General features: G+C 36.7%; 1 protein-coding gene across 4 annotated transcripts in view; it reads right to left on the reverse strand.

Annotated features, from left to right (window-relative positions):
* Positions 1–17014, reverse strand: part of DCC (DCC netrin 1 receptor) — a 1201717-nt gene that overhangs the window by 66983 nt on the left and 1117720 nt on the right. For all 4 annotated transcript variants that reach the window (XM_003926060.3, XM_074383427.1, XM_074383426.1 and 1 more), the window contains exons 24-25: positions 14959–15185; positions 9298–9414 (exon numbers count right to left, since the gene is read on the reverse strand). In XM_003926060.3, the coding sequence (XP_003926109.1) occupies positions 9298–9414; positions 14959–15185 (344 nt within the window). The remainder of the gene's footprint in view (positions 1–9297; positions 9415–14958; positions 15186–17014) is intronic.

Genomic DNA, 17014 nt, shown 5'->3' on the forward strand with positions numbered 1-17014 from the left:
CAGCCAAGCGACTAATGCAGATGGTGGGAATGGGAGGAAGAGTGCTGGCTCTCACAGTGAATGTTCTAGAAAGCCTAGAAACCAGTAGCCACGGTAGCCCCAAAGCTATCACAAAGCAAAAGTATATAACTTCCTTTGCTTCAGTGTTTTTACTAGAATTTTCAGGCTACCTTTTTGAGACTTCTTTTTCCTTTAAAGAATGATTTTCCTTTTTTTCCCTCAAATATTTACAGAAAAAGGGAAGCGAGAAAACTACAAAATTCGAGATACCGCCCAACAACCTCTCATATATTAAATGATCTTACAGGTCATCTGCTTCAATCTATATCCTTCCTAGTTCCTATTCCCCTCCTCCTCTTCGGCATTTTACAGAAGAAGAAAATGGGTTGAAAATGGCCAAATATGATTCCTCAAAGATCTAGAAATAGAAATACTATTTGACCCAGCAATCCCATTACTGATATATACCCAGAGGATTATAAATCATTCTATTATAAAAGCACATGCACATGTATGTTTACTGCAGGACTGTTCACAATAGCAAAGACTTGGAACCAAGCCAAATGCCCATTAATGATAGACTGCATAAAGAAAATGTGGCACATATACACCATGGAATACCATGCAGCCATAAAAAAGGATGAGTTCATGTCCTTTGCAGGGACATGGATAAATTTGGAAACCATCGTTCTCAGCAAACTGACACAAGAACAAGTGGGAATCGAACAATGAGAACACATGGACACAGGGAGGGGAACATCACACACCAGGGAATGTTGGGGGGTTGGGGGCTAAGGGAGGGATAGTAGTGGGTGGAGTTACTGGGGAGGGATAGGATAGCATCAGGAGAAATACCTAATGTAGATGATGGGGTGATGGATGCAATAAACCACCACCATGGCACGTGTATACCTGTTACAAACCTGCATGCAATGCACTGTGCCCCAGAACTTAAAGTATAATAAATAAAAAAGAAAAAAAAAAAGAAAATGGCTACACAAATAGTTACATCCAATTGTGCAACAAAATCTAGAAATGTAATGTAGACCTAGATTTCTCTTCAAGAAATCCTCTCAGCCAAATCAAGTTGCTCACCCAAAGCTACATCCCACTTCTTGGAAATAGCCTACATGACAGATTACTTGAGTCAGGATACAAAAAGCCAGTCCCCCTTGACTCATTTAGGACAACCCTAAAGGATAGTCTCAGTTCAGCTGAGGTCTTCCTTAAACAGCATCACCAGTTAAATCCTTCCCTTACCCCAATTCGGTATCCTTCACCCTCACTGGTGTTATTCCAGAAAGGACTTGCCAATAAATCTATCTTCCAATCTCTGTTCTGAGTTTTTCATAATTAATTTCATTATAGTAAGAAACAGCATTTAAAATAATTTTTTGGCCATTATGCAAAATAATCAACCTTTGCCACCACTTTACAGTAAGAGTAACTAGACTGGGGAATCAAAAGATTTGAGTTCATCTCTTGCTTATGCTGTTAGCTGGCATGTTTCTCATGAGCCTCAGCTAATTTAGCTGTGAAAAACATTTGGGGGTAAGGAGTAGCATGTGTCATATCATATTTTCAACCAAAAAGTATAATATTAGACAAATAAGCAGACTTTGCCCTCCCATGAAATTAAATACATTTTCTCTGTGAGTTTTAAGAGCCATAAAACAACTTCAGAAAACTTATGTTTTACCTGTTAATTAACATTTTATAGAGCATAGTAAGAAATGTCAAGGAAGTAAGGAAATAACAATCTTATAAAAACAATGGTTCTTAAATGAAATAGCAAAGATCTTTATCTAGTGATTAGACATCTGAACAATGCTATGGCTTTGGTTTATACAAGGCTTTATACCCCAGTAAATGTAAATAATTACACGTGGGGCCATTATAAATTTATCTGCTCTCCTGAGTGAAATCATAACTCTGCCAAGAAGGAGATACACAATTTTTAAACATAGTTATTTATGGTCTTATTAACTACCTCAGATGCAAAGGGCTACTTTATCAAAAAGCTTAAGAATTTATTTGGGCCAGGTGGGGCGGCTCACACCTGTACTCCCAATACTTTGGGAAGCAGAGGCAGAAGGATGGCTTGAGTCCAGGAATTTGAGAACAGCCTAAGCAACACACAAAAAATACAAAAACTAGCTGGTCATGTTGGCTTGTGCCTGTAGTCCCATCTACTGAGGAAGCTGAGGCAGGACGATTGCTTGAGCCCAGGAGGTGGAGGTTACAGTGAGCAGAGATTGAGATTTTACCACCACACTGCAGCTGGGCAACAGAGCAAGACCTTGACTCAAAAAAAATTTAAAAAATTATTTTAAAATTAACTGTGTTTATATGTTAAAATAATTTCCTTTCGTTAGAAAAAGTTTTGCCAACAGAAGGCTTATAGATAACAATGAAGGCAATGTGACCAACTTATTTAAAATATATGTATATATATATATATATATATATATATATATATATGCACACAAAAATGTATATTCTATTTTCTTTTTTTCTTATTGAATTATACATAGGGAAAATTGAGAATATGCTAAATACAATGTTCAATGATTTTACAAAGTGACATGCCTGGGGTCCATCATCCAGAACAAGAAATAGAACATTATCAGAAGGTGTCCCATAGTCCCTTCTTCTCCACTAGTCCACTCCGATCAAAAGCAATCGTCGTCCTGCATTCTAACCATGTAGTAGTCCACTTTCATGCTCCTGATAAAGACATACCCAAGACTGGGCAATTTACAAAGGAAAGAGGTTTACTGGACTTACACTTCCTCACAATCATGGCAGAAGGTGAAAAGCACATCTCACACGGCAGCAGACAAGAGAAGAGAGCTTGTGCCAGGAGACTCCCATTTTTAAAACCATTAGATCTTATGAGACTTATTTACTATCACAAGAAGAGCACAGGAAAGGCCTGCCCCATGATTTAATTACATCCCACTGGGTAATTGTGGGGTCCCTCCCACAATATGTGGGAATTCAAGATAAGATTTGAGTGAGGACACAGCCAAACCACAAACCCCATGGATTGTTATTTTGCTCATTTTTAAATTTTACAAAAATTAAATCACACAGATGCATCAGGTTTCTGAATTGCAACTTTATACCTGTGAGAGTCTCCATATTGTTTTGTATAATTTTAGTTTATTTTTATTGCTACATTGTATTCTACTATATGAATATACTATAATGTATTCATCTATAGTAATGAAGATATGACAAACAGCCCACATTCTTATATGCATCTGTTGATTAACATTTTATATATTTCTATTGGGTAAATATCCATGAGAATATATCTAAGAATGAAACTGCTGAATCCTTATAAATTTTAGAAAACTATTTGATGGTTTAAAACCATGTATGTGTAGTTATCTAATAATTATAAAAAAATATTTTTTGGTAATTTTATGGGTTCCACTCATGTAGCATAAGACACTAATAGTAAGAGAAGATTTGCTATTTCAGGCATACAAAAACTCCAAGCTCCAGATAACAGATGAAGCAACATGTAGAGTGGATAGAGCAAGCAGAGGTTTCAAGTTCAGACTCTCAGAGCCTGAGCTTCCATGCTTATACACTGGAGATGGCACCTTCAGAAAATCTTTTGGAAAAATAAAAGGATATGAATAATTTAAGAGATAAAAGCCATATTTATATTTGGAAAAGCAGTATACTGTAGAGGTTCTGAGGTTGCCCAGGTATCCTAGAGCAAGTAGCTTAAACTGTCTGAGTCTCTGTTTCCCATGTGTAAAATGAGGATAATCTTCCCACATGGTAATAATGTGAGGATTAAATGAAAATAAAAATTAGCAAGGTATTTACCAAGTGAGTGTTATTAAAAATTTCTCATACTTGTTAAATTTTATTTCTCTTTCTCTCCAAGCCTATTATTTCCTTTTCTGTTTAATGAAAACAAGTTTAACTGCTCTTAATACATCAGACAATTTTGTTAGAAGATATTCTATTTATAACTGATAAAAAGAGAGCCCGCCAAACATCAATGTGTTACAAACATAAGGAAGGCATTTTAATAATGCACTTATTTGTTTATTCATTCATTTGACAGATATTTCACAAGCACCAATTTTGTGCTAGGTGCTAAACAATAAAATGGGTGAATATGAAGATGGATTAGATACATTACACCCTTCTCATGAAGTAATTCACAAGCTGTTGGAGGAGGGAAGATTTGGACTTGAAAGCCTAAGCAAACAAGGCAGTAAGTATTGTGTGTAATAAATGCTATATTGTGCTACAAGAAAATGTTATTCAAACATATAAAAGGGGGTCATTATTTCTAGATGGAGTAATCAGAAAAGCATTTGTAAGAGCACCAGTATCTACTCTGGTCTTTGAAAGATACATAAAACATTTTAGGTTGAGAAAACCATTGAGTCATTTCAAAAGGAAATAATGTAAAGGGAAAAACAAATGAAGGACAGTGCATATTTGTGGATCAGTAATGAGTCTACCTTAGCATGAGTCTGGGTACAGATAAGGATAGAGTAACAGAAATCTAGATTCCAATATGACATGCTGAAAACATTTAAAGGTTTTAAAAATTTGTTTGTTTCTTAGCAGACAATAGGAGCCACTGGAGAAATGTGTGGGGTAGAATGCCATGTTTAACTTGTTTTAGGAAGAAATATGACAAGCAATATGCATAAGAGGCTGGAAGGCGCTAGCCAAGAAGACTTAGCTAGGAAACTGTCTTGGCAGTTTAGATGTGAAGTCACAAATAATAAATAAAAGAATTAAGAATGGGAGAATAGCCAGGGATTCAAAGATACCGTGAAAGAAAAAGCAATGGCATATGAGAATTCATTGGAAGAAGAAGCTACTTCTAATTAGATGGGACAGAAAAGCTCCACAGATTCTAAAGTACAGTAATTTTTGAGAAGAAAGCAATAAATGATTGGCACAGATAGAACTTAGTTATTAATACAAGAGTAAAGCACCTAGAGGGAAAAAGGCAACTAAATTCTCAGTATCTTTCTTGGTACTGAAAGGTATATATATATAAAAAAAGGACAATAGCTTCACAGGACATGACAGCTAGGAGCATAATGATTAAGAACAGGGAACTCTGAAATCAGACCCTTTAAGTCCAAATTCTGGCTCTACCACATACTAGCTGTGTGACTGCTAGCTAGTTACTTAAACTCTCCAAGTCTTAGTTCTCTCAGTACTTCAGAGAACATAACAATGAGAAGCATAATAATAGTGCTTACTAGATGACTTGAACAGTTGGCATTCATTATAAACGTCATGTAAGTTTTTGCATTTATTACAGTAAAATTGAGAGAAGATGTAATGGAACATAGGGGGGATGTGGCATATGGTAAATTAAAAAAACAACAACTATTAATTCATTCATTTGACTAAATGGTATTGATTGCAGGCTTACCATGTGCCAGGTGCTGTTCTGGGTATTGGGGAAACAAAATAAACAAAATAGGTAAAATCTTTGCACCTACAAGATCATATTAAAATACAGGAAGCAAATAAATAACAAACACAATACCATAAATAGAATAGTGTAATGCATTAATAAAAAAATAAAGCATAACAGTGAAGTAGGGAGTGACCAGAGATGGTATGTTAGGCAATGGTCAAGGAAGACCTACTTATGAGGTGGCAGTTGAAGAGACATAAAATAAATGAGGGATGTGCCATATAAATATCTACAAAAAGAGATTCCAAACAAAGACTGCACCAAGTGCAGAGTTCCTCAGCTGAGATGTGCCTACTATCCAAGGAACACAGAGGAAGGTTACATGACTATAATTAATTTTAGAAAGGAACAATAGGAGATCAAGTGAGGTATAGACCCAGAGACCAAATCACATGGAACCTTGTAGGACATAGTAAAATTAGTTGATTTTGTTTCTACATGTGATGGAAGTCATAGAGGAACAACATGATCTAATTTATATATTGAGAGATGGCTGTGTAGACAACAGATTGTAGGGGCAAAAGCTAATGAAGATTAATGAGTACAAAAAATAGGATAAATAAGACTATTTGATAGCACAACATGGTGACTATAGTCAATAATAATTTGGTTGTACATTTAAAAATAACTAAGAGTATAATTGGATTGTTTTTAACACAAAGGATACACATTTGCGTGGTTAGATACCATATTCTTCATGATGTGATTATTACATAGCCCATCTTATATCAAACATCTCATATACCCCATAAATATTATACACCTAGTATAGACCCATAACAATTATGAACATTTTTTTTTTGAAAAGCTAAGGAAGAGACTAGTTACAAGCTTATTGCTGTAGTCTAGTAATTGTAAGAGATGGTGGGAGCTTGCACAAGGTCAAAAGAGTGGAGATAGAAAACAGTGGTTACATTTGGGACATGTTTTGTAAACAAGAATTTGGTAAAAGATTGAATTTAGGGTATAATGAAATTAGAATAAAGAGGCATGGAACTAGAGTTTGTGAACAGAATAAGTTGATTCATATAATTTGAATGCTATAAAGATAACCTGAAAATTGTGGACATGACTTCGGAAATGGGTAATGGTCAGAGATTGGAACAGTTTAGAGGGCTCAGAAGAAGATAGGAAAATGTGGGAAAGTTTGGAACTGCCTAGAGACTTAATGAATGGTTTTGACCAAAATGCTTGTAGTTATATGGACAATGAAGTCCAGGCTGAGGTGGCCTCAGATGGAGATGAGGAAATTATTGAGAACTGGAGCAAAGGAGATCCAGCTATGCATTAGCAAAGAGAATTGTGGCATTTTGCCCTTTCTCTAGAGATCCTGCCACAGGATAATATCATCCGGGATTAATTAGAATTTTTGTAATATTTAAAGCCACTGATACTAGATGACATTATCTAAGAAGCTGGTATAGGGAGAAAAGAGAAGAAACCTGAAGACTGAGGCCTGGGGCATTCTCTGACTCTGAGAGATCAGGAACAAGAAGATAAATAAGTGACTGAAGAGGAGCAGCCAGAAGGGTAGAAAGAAAACTAGGGGCATTTAGTATACTGCAAGCCAAAGTGAGAAAGTGTTTCAAGGACATAAGTGAGATCCTATGTCAATTTTTTTCTGAGGGTCTGAGACTTGAGCTTTGGATTTGACAATGCGGAGATTATTGACAACCTTGGCAATTATGGATTCAGTGGAGAGTGACTGTAATATCTTATTAAAAGTAATATGAAATCTTATAAAGAGGATAAAGTACAGATTTTTAAAAATATTTCAGTAAATATAGCTTTAATTGGAGTGGGAAGGGCATTTAGTTATAAAACAGGAGCCACAACAGAATATTAATATTTGTATGCCTACTACGGTGATAGGGGAAAAAACCTGATAATTCAGGAAAGGGAAGGGGTAATTCCAGAAGAGTCCCTAAGTGGGTGAGAGGGATTGCAACAAGATACTCAGATGCAGCACTAACAGATCAATTAGATTTGAGGGAAGAACAAGGATCCCACTCTCTGAATGCTTCCCTTTTCTTGCTGATACAAGATTATTAGGTAACAGCAGGGAAAGAAGGGAGGTACTGAAATCTGAAAAGCAAGAATACATCTAAGATATTCATCTTAAAAAGTGAAACTATGAACCACTAGAGAAATACAGTGTCATTTCCAGATGGTGAGAGCTCACCTTGAACTTTTGGTTATAAATAATCAGTAAGCAGGCTATGCGTTTTTCTCCAGATACATTTAGCTAGTAGGGAGTGGGGTATGCACTGGGGAGCTGCTTATTTAATCAGGTTTTTTTCAGGTGAGTAACATGGGGAAGGAGGACCAAGGGAGACAAGACTGAAGATAATAAGTGACTATAAAACCTAAGTTAAGGCCAGGTGCAGTGGCTCACACCTGTAATCCCAGCATTTGGAAGGCCGAGGCAGGCAGATCACAAGTTCAGGAGAAAGAGAGCATCCTGGCTAACACGGTGAAATCCTGTCTCTACTAAAAATACAAAAAATTAGCCAGGCGTGGTGGCATGCTCCTGAGTCCCAGCTACTCAGAGGCTGAGGCAGAAGAATCACTTGAACCCAGGAGACAGAGGTTGCAGTGAGCCGAGATCATGCCACTGCACTTCAGCCTGGGCAAGAGTGAGACTCCATGTCAAAAACAAAAACAAAACCAAAAATCCCTAAGTTAAGCTTGCAGAGAAATGAGGACAGAAGGGGATAACGGGTGAGAGGAAGTGGTGGAGTTAATGGGTTGGGGTTCCCGGTGGGATTGAAGAATTGATGGCAAGTGGGGAATAAAGTAAGTAGGTAACTAATAAGGTGATAAAAACTGCCATTTTGTATTGGTTTGATTTGGTGTGACATGAAATTGATGAACTGAGGAGGGAAGGAGTCAATATCTTCACAGGCAACACAGAGGAACTAACCATGTAAGGTATCAGATGAATTATCTGCATGAATACTGTTATTACCAAGACTGAGCATAGAGGTAATTGGAAAGGAAGTGATCCGTAGATGATAATATCTTTAATAAGTGTGGGAGGATGACAGAAAACTTCAACAAGGGATGGGTGGTAAGTGGGAGTGGGTCAACATCTGGTTTAAAGGAACTAGATTATTTAAGTTTGAGAATTAGACCCATTAAAAAGTTTATTTAAAAATCTATGGAGGTCAGGCACAGTAGCTCACATCTATAATCCCAGCACTTAGGGAGGCTGAAGAAAGATCACATGAGATCAAGAGTTGGAGACCAGTCTGGCCAACATGGCAAAACCCTGTCTCTACTAAAAATACAAAAATTAGATGGGCATGGTGGTGCACACCTGTAGTCTCAGCTTCTTGAAAGGCTGAGGCACAAGAATCACTTGAACCCAGGAAGCAGAGGTTGCAGTGAGCCAAGGTCGTGCCACTGCACTCCAGCCTGGGCAACACAGCAAAACTCTGTCTCAACAAACAAACAAACAAACAAACAAACAAACAAACAACTATGAAGATGATTATTAGAATAAGGACAATAGTACTAAAATATATATAAGCTCTTTTTATGTAAATTCATATATTTTACAAACAATTTCTTTAATAACCATCTGTTTGCCAACAGACCATTTGATTGTATCCAAAAAAAAAAAAAAACAGTCACAGAATGAAGACTTGGACTTCAAATTATTAATAATATGGTTTTAGGCATTCTCCTTCCTTTTCATTTGCTCAGAAACTTCAAGGAAAATTTTAATTACTTTTGATAATTTGATTTTTTTTTCATAGAAAAGATACATAGAGAAAGCATTTCATCTCTTCATCATGGCACCAGTGTTCACTCACCAGGATTGTTGGACTGGGCATCCATGGGAATCATGAGCTTGGCCCGGGGGGCTCGGCGTGCAGCCAGCGACCTCTCCAGAGTGGACATAGAGCTCCCCACTTCCTCAGTGTCTTGACCTGAAAAATACACACTCCTGAGAAACACATCCTCTACAAGTATGCAACACTTTACATAATTTCTAGCAGCTATTTCAATGCCTTTTTAGTCTTACAGATGTTTTCAATGATAGTATCTACCTTCTTGTTATCTGAGTAATATATTTCATTGTACAAATCTTAAAATTAACCATCAACTCTAAATTCATTGCACACGATAAACCATTATTTATATTTGGATGCTTATAATTCTGCATATGTTTGTATATGTGACCGTGGGAGGGCATATGTTAATGTATTTGTTTTTCAAAAATGGCATGGTATTAGGCATACTTTTTGTAACCTGCTTTAAAAGATAACACAAAAATCTTTCCCTGTTAAAAGTCAGTGTTATAATTATTAACAGCTATGTAATATTCCACTATATTAATTTACTACAATTTATTCAATACTTTAAGCCTAACCACATTAAATTTTATTACAAAAAACCTACAAGAAGTAAACTACATTCTTCAAAAATAAGAGCAGATATATTTACCTAAATCTATTATGGTTCCATAAAATGTCATACTAGGGAGTCACTAAAATTTAGAAGAAAGGATATTTGCAAATTTGAAAAGTTAATTTTAATATGTATTAAAAACTGAAGTTCTGAATGGTATATGCTCTCATGTGTGTAACATAAAAGCATATTGTGATGCACACATATTTGTATGTGTATAAGAATGTATATATAAGTACACACTTATATCTATGTAATAAGATTATACACAAAATTTTTAACATTGTTTTTGTTTTGTGAAAGGGATTAGGAATTTGGGATGGGGAAGAAGCAAACGTACTTTTTACTATTTTAGGTACTTACTATTTTATCAAACATTTTTTATTCTTTTTTTTATCATATGCATACATTCTCTTTAAAATTAACATCACAATTAATAAAATTTAAAATAAAAATTATACTGGGAGAAGCTTCCACATAGGTGAAATAATGGTAGCTTCCTAAATCTAACTCTGTCCACAGGTCCTCCAAAAACTACACAGAATCATATAAAACATATTTAACTTTGCAAACCTGGCCAGACACAGTGGCTCACAGCTGTAATCCCAGCACTTTGGGAGGCTGAGGCAGACAGATCACTTGAGGTCAGGAGTTCAAGACCAGCCTGGCCAACATCATCATTGTCCAGTGAAGGAAAATGAAGAGAATTTGTCTCAAGCAGATAAACCCTCAAAAAAATAGTTAATCAATTTCTCTAAACAGGAAGTAGTAAGAGGAATCTTAGATAATCAAAAAGGAAGAATGAACAGCAGAAAAGGTGAAACTATTAAATACAACAGACCTTCCTCTTCTTTAGTTTTTAAAATTATGTGCTTCTCCTTGCCACTCAAAAAAAGTAATTCTAGGTCCAACTAGGGCAACATAGTTTTCAAATAAGTCATTTGATATTGTTGGGTGTCTGTGTGTGGGTTTTCAGTTTTGCAATTTTTTTTTTCTTCTAAGAATGGACTGTGCTTGATATTATATGAGTTCATTGAAAAGTTAAACAAAACTATTTTCCTATTACTCTTTTTGTAGCACACAGGATTTAATCAATATGTATATAAATAAAAATAACCAATAAAAAGTTAGGTGCTAAATCAAATTGCCCATTTGGTGTTACATAGCTCTTTTATAGATGTTATTCACTGAATTGAACATTTTTAAAAATGGAATACTACCAAATGCCATAGGCTGAAATTTACTTGTTCATTCTTCCAAAGTGAAAGTAAGACACTAATCCTGTGATGCTGCTATAGTGAAAGTATAAGAGGATAAATTCATTTCATGAAAGCAAATTCTATTTATAAATCCTAGAGATCAAACAAACCTGAAGTCTTGCGTTTCTCTATTGTAAGTTTTAAGTAAAGAAAATTATTTTGAAATCCACTAGTTGTAGAAGAGATGTATCATAAAGCAGTGACTTATCATCTTAATTCCTAGATATTTTAGTGGGATCCTCTATTTTTTGTGGTTAGAGAATGAAGTAGGTTTTGTTTAAGCAGCTTGCATGCCAGAAGTAGGGAAGAATTAGTAAAATTTACTCTCACTTAATAAAATTAGTTATTGTTAATGTAGCAATTGCTCGGCTCAGTTCTCTTTTCCAAAGCTAAAGTGTGAATATTGTAAATTAATTTCTGGTTTTATCCAAAAAGCTAATTTCATGGGTGCAAAACAAGATAAGTGCTTATATAAAAGTATTATATGAGTTAATTGAAACTGGATCAACAAAACATGAATTTTGGAGTCAGATTTTTGGTCCTGGCTGTGACACTAGCTTTGAAATTGGGTCACATTATTTAACCCTTCTTAACTTTAGTTACTTCATTTACTATATTAAAAGCATGATGATAGCATCTACCTCAAAGTATTTTCTGAAGATTAGGCAAAATAATGTATAAAAGTCCTAATCACCAGACTTTAACATAATCTCTCTTTACATAGTTATTGCCTACTCAGGAACCCCATTGTTAAATATGTTTCCCAGTAATGCTATTCACTTATGTTGAGTTTTGTTCTTTTAAGCATGAGAGCAGAAAGAATACTAATATAACATAAAGTACAGCTTTGAGAATTACTTTCCTGTTATTACAAAATTGGCAACTAGGTCCTCAAATTGAGGACAAATAGGCTCAAGTACCCTTTTATTCTAAAGAAAACAGTCATCATTTGGGATTCAATCTTCCCCCAGGACTTATTAAGAGACATCAACTTAATGTCATCTCAGTATATAAAAGATGAACGGAAAAGGTAAGTAAGAAGGATGTGTCCCAGAAGTCATTGGCAAAATCTCCAGAGGCCGGAGAGACAGTTCTATCCCTTCCAGTGGGAGGTGGAGGTACTCTCCCCTCCCTGATATCCAGTCAAGAACAAAGCTATAAGAAGGATCACCTATAAAATAGGGAGGTTCCTACAAAAGGGATTTATTTTTCTATCACTCCACAGATGAAAGCATGTTTAGGCAGCAGGCTTGCTGTTCAACCCTGTGTCTGTGTAAGCAGAGGAAAAGTAGTTGAGAGCAAGGCTGAGAGAGGGCCAGTGGTAGAGTACAAGGTCTCTCACCATTGGGCCTGGCAAGACTACAGGAGATTCTCGTGGGCCAAGTGAGTGTGTGAAAAGTTGGCTGGGCTCGATTCCCCTTGCTGGAATTTCCCAGTGGTCTCATGAGGGAAGAGAAAGAGCTGTGCTAGGTGGTAAGCCTGGACTTGATGTCTCCCATCATGGAACTGGACCTGGTCCACAAGGCCCCATAAAGCAGCAGTTCCTAACCATTTTGGCACCAGGGACCAGTTTCATGAAAGACCATTTTTTTTCATGGACCCAGGGGTAGGGGGCAGGGGATGGTCTCAGGATGATTCAAGCCTATTATATTTATTGTGCCTTTTATTTCTATTATTACATTCAAGCTTATTACATTTATTATGCACTTTATTTCTATTATTATTACACTGTAATATATAATGAAATAATTATGCAACTCACCATGAGTTTGTTTTCCTGCAACTAGATGGTCCCATCTAGGGTGGTGGGAGACAGGGACAGATCATCAAGCATTAGATTCTCATAAGAAGCCTGCAACCTAGATCCCTCACATGTGCAGTTCACAATAGGGTTCACACTCCTATGAGAATCCAATGCTGCTGCTGCTTTGACAGGAGGCAGAGCTCAGGCAGTAATGGAAGTGACAGGGAGTGGCTGTAAATACAGATGAAACTTTGCTGTCTTGCCCGCTGCTCACCTCCTGCTCTGTGGCCCAGTTCCTAACAGGCCATGAACCAGTATTCATCCATGGCCCAAAGGTTGGATACTCCTGCCATAAAGAAGTTATACTTCTGTTTCATAAGAGACCCAGAATTTGGATACCACATAGAGGTTTGCACATGTGTCCAGAAAAGCTGTGAAGAACTTCAAAGGATCCCTTCTTTTCTTTCTCCTCCCCTCTCCTCTTCACCCCATCTCTTTTCTCTCACCTGCTCAGGAAAAGTGGAGAGGAGGGGAAAAGGTGTAAGGGTGTTTCTGAAACAGACTTTGTCCCTGCTTCTTCTCAACCCCACCATGCCATTTCACTTCAATGTACTGGAGGATTGAAAACACAAATTCTGACCCTCAGTCCTCAGAGCCAAAAGTCCAACTGGGCATGAGAAATGATAATCTTTAATTAAATTTCAGATTATAATTTTTAATGGAACTAGATTGTCCTTCAATAACTGGAGTGACAAGGAACTTACTAAATCTGCCTAAGACATCATTTAAGAGCTCAGAAAGAAATTTTCAACAATCCATGGTTCACAATCAATACTTCTATTTCTTGTTTAAGCAATTCTGAGCTGACAGCGTCCAGTAAATCAGTAACATATTCAAATAACTAAAATATTTTAATTCACTTTAAAAACAGCAACTCCTCATTCTATAATCACATTATAAGTAGACAAGGGATTTTTTGATGAGAGTATTTGGTTGATGATTCCCGTAAGCACTTAGATAATATAAAGACCCATAGAAAGTGAACTATCTTACAATCATTTTCGAGTGTTCTTACTTATCCCTGGACACCAGTGATTGTTCTGCACCAATTCATTGAACAGTAGGCTTTTTTTCTTCAGATCCCTTTGTATAACATAATAATATTCAGACAGAATCCCATCAAACTACTCTGGTGATCACACAAAGTGATTGTATGTGGATGACAGTTGATTTCCATAGTAATCAAAGGCCAAAGTAACAGAATATTCAGTTTTTTTTTTTTTTTTTTTGGTACTTCAAGTGCCCTGATCGGACTTTTTAAAACAAGGAATTAACAGAAAATTTAGAATTAACTTTCAATTATCTATAGAAATAAGGAAGTAGAAAATGTACAGATAGCTTCAAATTTTATTGCCTCAACGAAACGTTTTTTTTTTTTTTTTTTTTTTGAGACGGAGTTTCGCTCTTGTTACCCAGGCTGGAGTGCAAAGTGCAATGGCGCGATCTCGGCTCACCGCAACCTCCGCCTCCTGGGTTCAGGCAATTCTCCTGCCTCAGCCTCCTGAGTAGCTGCGATTACAGGCACGCACCACCATGCCCAGCTGATTTTTTTTTTTTTGTATTTTTAGTAGAGACGGGGTTTCACCATGTTGACCAGGATGGTCTCGATCTCTTGACCTCGTGATCCACCCGCCTCGGCCTCCCAAAGTGCTGGGATTACAGGCTTGAGCCACCGCGCCCGGCCACGTTTGTTTAACAATTAACAAAAAGCAATCAATTCATTTAGGATTTAAATTTGTATATTTCCCAACTGTGCTACTTCCAACCTCTTCAAAGATTCAGGAATTATTAATATTATAAAAGATTGTTAAAATTATATCAAGACACAGGATGATGAAGACAGACAATCAACCAAATTTATATTCAATTCATTTAACTATTGATAAATGACCCATAATAACATGCAAATTAGTGGGGAAGATATTTCCATAAAAGGAGTGAAAAACTCCCTTGGGTTCAGAATGTCATGTTTTCCTTAATGCCCATGAAAAGAAAATTACCTGAATGAGAGGTGCTTTTGCTTCCCAGTTGGGTTTCTGACTGGCTGTGGCTGACTGGTGTGAGGTCTTGGCAACTTTGGATGGGAGAGTCCCTTCCTGCAGGGTCAGTGCCGGATGGCTTCTCAATATTTTTCATCTCCATTTCTTCATGATGGATCCAAAGATCAGGGGGTCGGAGGTCCTTCTGGCTGCCCTTCCTTTTGCCAACACTGTGGGTGGCTCGTTTTCTATAAAACCAAGTTAGAAGGAAAATTTGAGAGCTTCTATTCAATGGCACTTCCTCTCTTTCATCAGTCAATTCAAGTTAGAATCGGGGAAAGGAAACAAAAGGACTCCCAGAATGAACTTTGTGAAACCCAGGAATTGGCAGACTTGTCTTGGCTGCCTTTCCTCTTCTTCCCTAGAGTTTCACCACATTATGGGGGATGCAGTGCTGAATCCTCAGGGCCTCTGCTGCCTGCCAGAGAGCTCCTTACAGCAGCTTCACCAGCTGCAGATTCACGTGCAAGGTGACAGTGGGTTAGATGGAGCCATATGCCAATCTTTGGAGCTAGGCATAAGGAACCTGACGGCAACATCTGTTTAGGAGATAAATGAAGGAGTTGCTTTGAAAGGGCAAATGGAAATAAAAAAGCCAGAATATATGCCAACAGCAAAGATGAGGGCTTAGGAGAAAGTCTAAACCTCAGCTGTATAATTTAACGTGCAACTGGGAAGCTTGCTATTTGAAAACAAAAGGCCGCATGAGATCATTCTTAGGAGAATAAAACACTTTTGCCTTGGCATCACTGAGTGTCCAGATTCAAACACAGTGAGACACATCCTTTGAAAGGAGAAGAACACAGTTTGAAAATATATTTCACATGTCTCTTATTTGCCTCAATAAAGCTTCAACAACGATAAATTTATTTTTGGGAGTGATAATCTCTTCTTGGGACTAGTGAGATTAAATGTTCCCTGCATGATAAGTAAAGTAACACAATGTTCATGTTAGTCATTCTCTACAGCAGGGGGTCAGTAAACTATGGTAAGTAAGCCAAATCTGCCCACAGCCTAGTTTTGTAAATAAGTTTTATTCAAACATGGTCAAGCTCATTTATTTTTGCAGAGCAATGGCAGAATTGAATAGTTGTGACAGATACTGTATGGCTCAAAAATCCTAAACAATGTATTATTTGGTCCTTTTCAGAAATAGTTTTTGACCCTTTCCCTAGTTTTATAACTTTTAAACCTCCACTGTAAATTCTATTTCTTTTAAAACAAAAATGCCTCTTGTAAGAAATAATGCAAACAGTTAAAATCAAGTTTGACAGACCAGAGAAGCATCTACTTCCCACTTCCTTAATTTGCAATGAACAGTTTATTATAATATGTACTTTCCGTGGTTGCTTAATGGTTCAAACAATCTATTCTCAGTGAAAACACCTGTAACCTGTGCAAAGTCATTGGATTGCCTTTGGTTGTCCAATGATGAATAAATAGCTTCGTAAATATTAGATAATTAATAAATATTTGGTGATGTAATTTGTTGAATTTTCCCTGACTTTTGTTTGTTTTTCTTGAAGCATGCTGATGAGGATAGGAGATAAAGAATCCCCGGATGTATTTTATATTTTAGCAGAGAAAAAACTAATACTACCTGCATTTTGCTGATTTCCTGGTGGCAGTCCCACAATGTTTTAAACCAATGGTCTGAAATAACTCCTATTTTCCTGTGTCTAATATAATAACTCCCTGCTAACCATTTATTCCCTAAATTCATTTCTGTATATTTCAGTTACCCACAGCAAACTGATCTGCAACTCACACATAGCTCCCTGTGTAACCTACTCCTGGTAACGTCATAGAAAATGTAGTGTCATTCTCAAACTTGGGTTTTCACCCTGTTATCTATCTTTCTAGAAGATCAAAATGGTAAATAACACCAGCATCTGTGTGGCTGCACACAGAGAAGTACCAGTTTCCAAATCCAAGAAAACATAGCCAGGCTCTTTATTTAACTCAGTATTTAAATAACCTGGAGTAAAGAAAGTAGGCAGGATAAAATTGAACCCAG

Source organism: Saimiri boliviensis, chromosome 13 (assembly GCF_048565385.1).
Source record: "Saimiri boliviensis isolate mSaiBol1 chromosome 13, mSaiBol1.pri, whole genome shotgun sequence".
Taxonomy (NCBI): Eukaryota; Metazoa; Chordata; class Mammalia; order Primates; family Cebidae; genus Saimiri; species Saimiri boliviensis.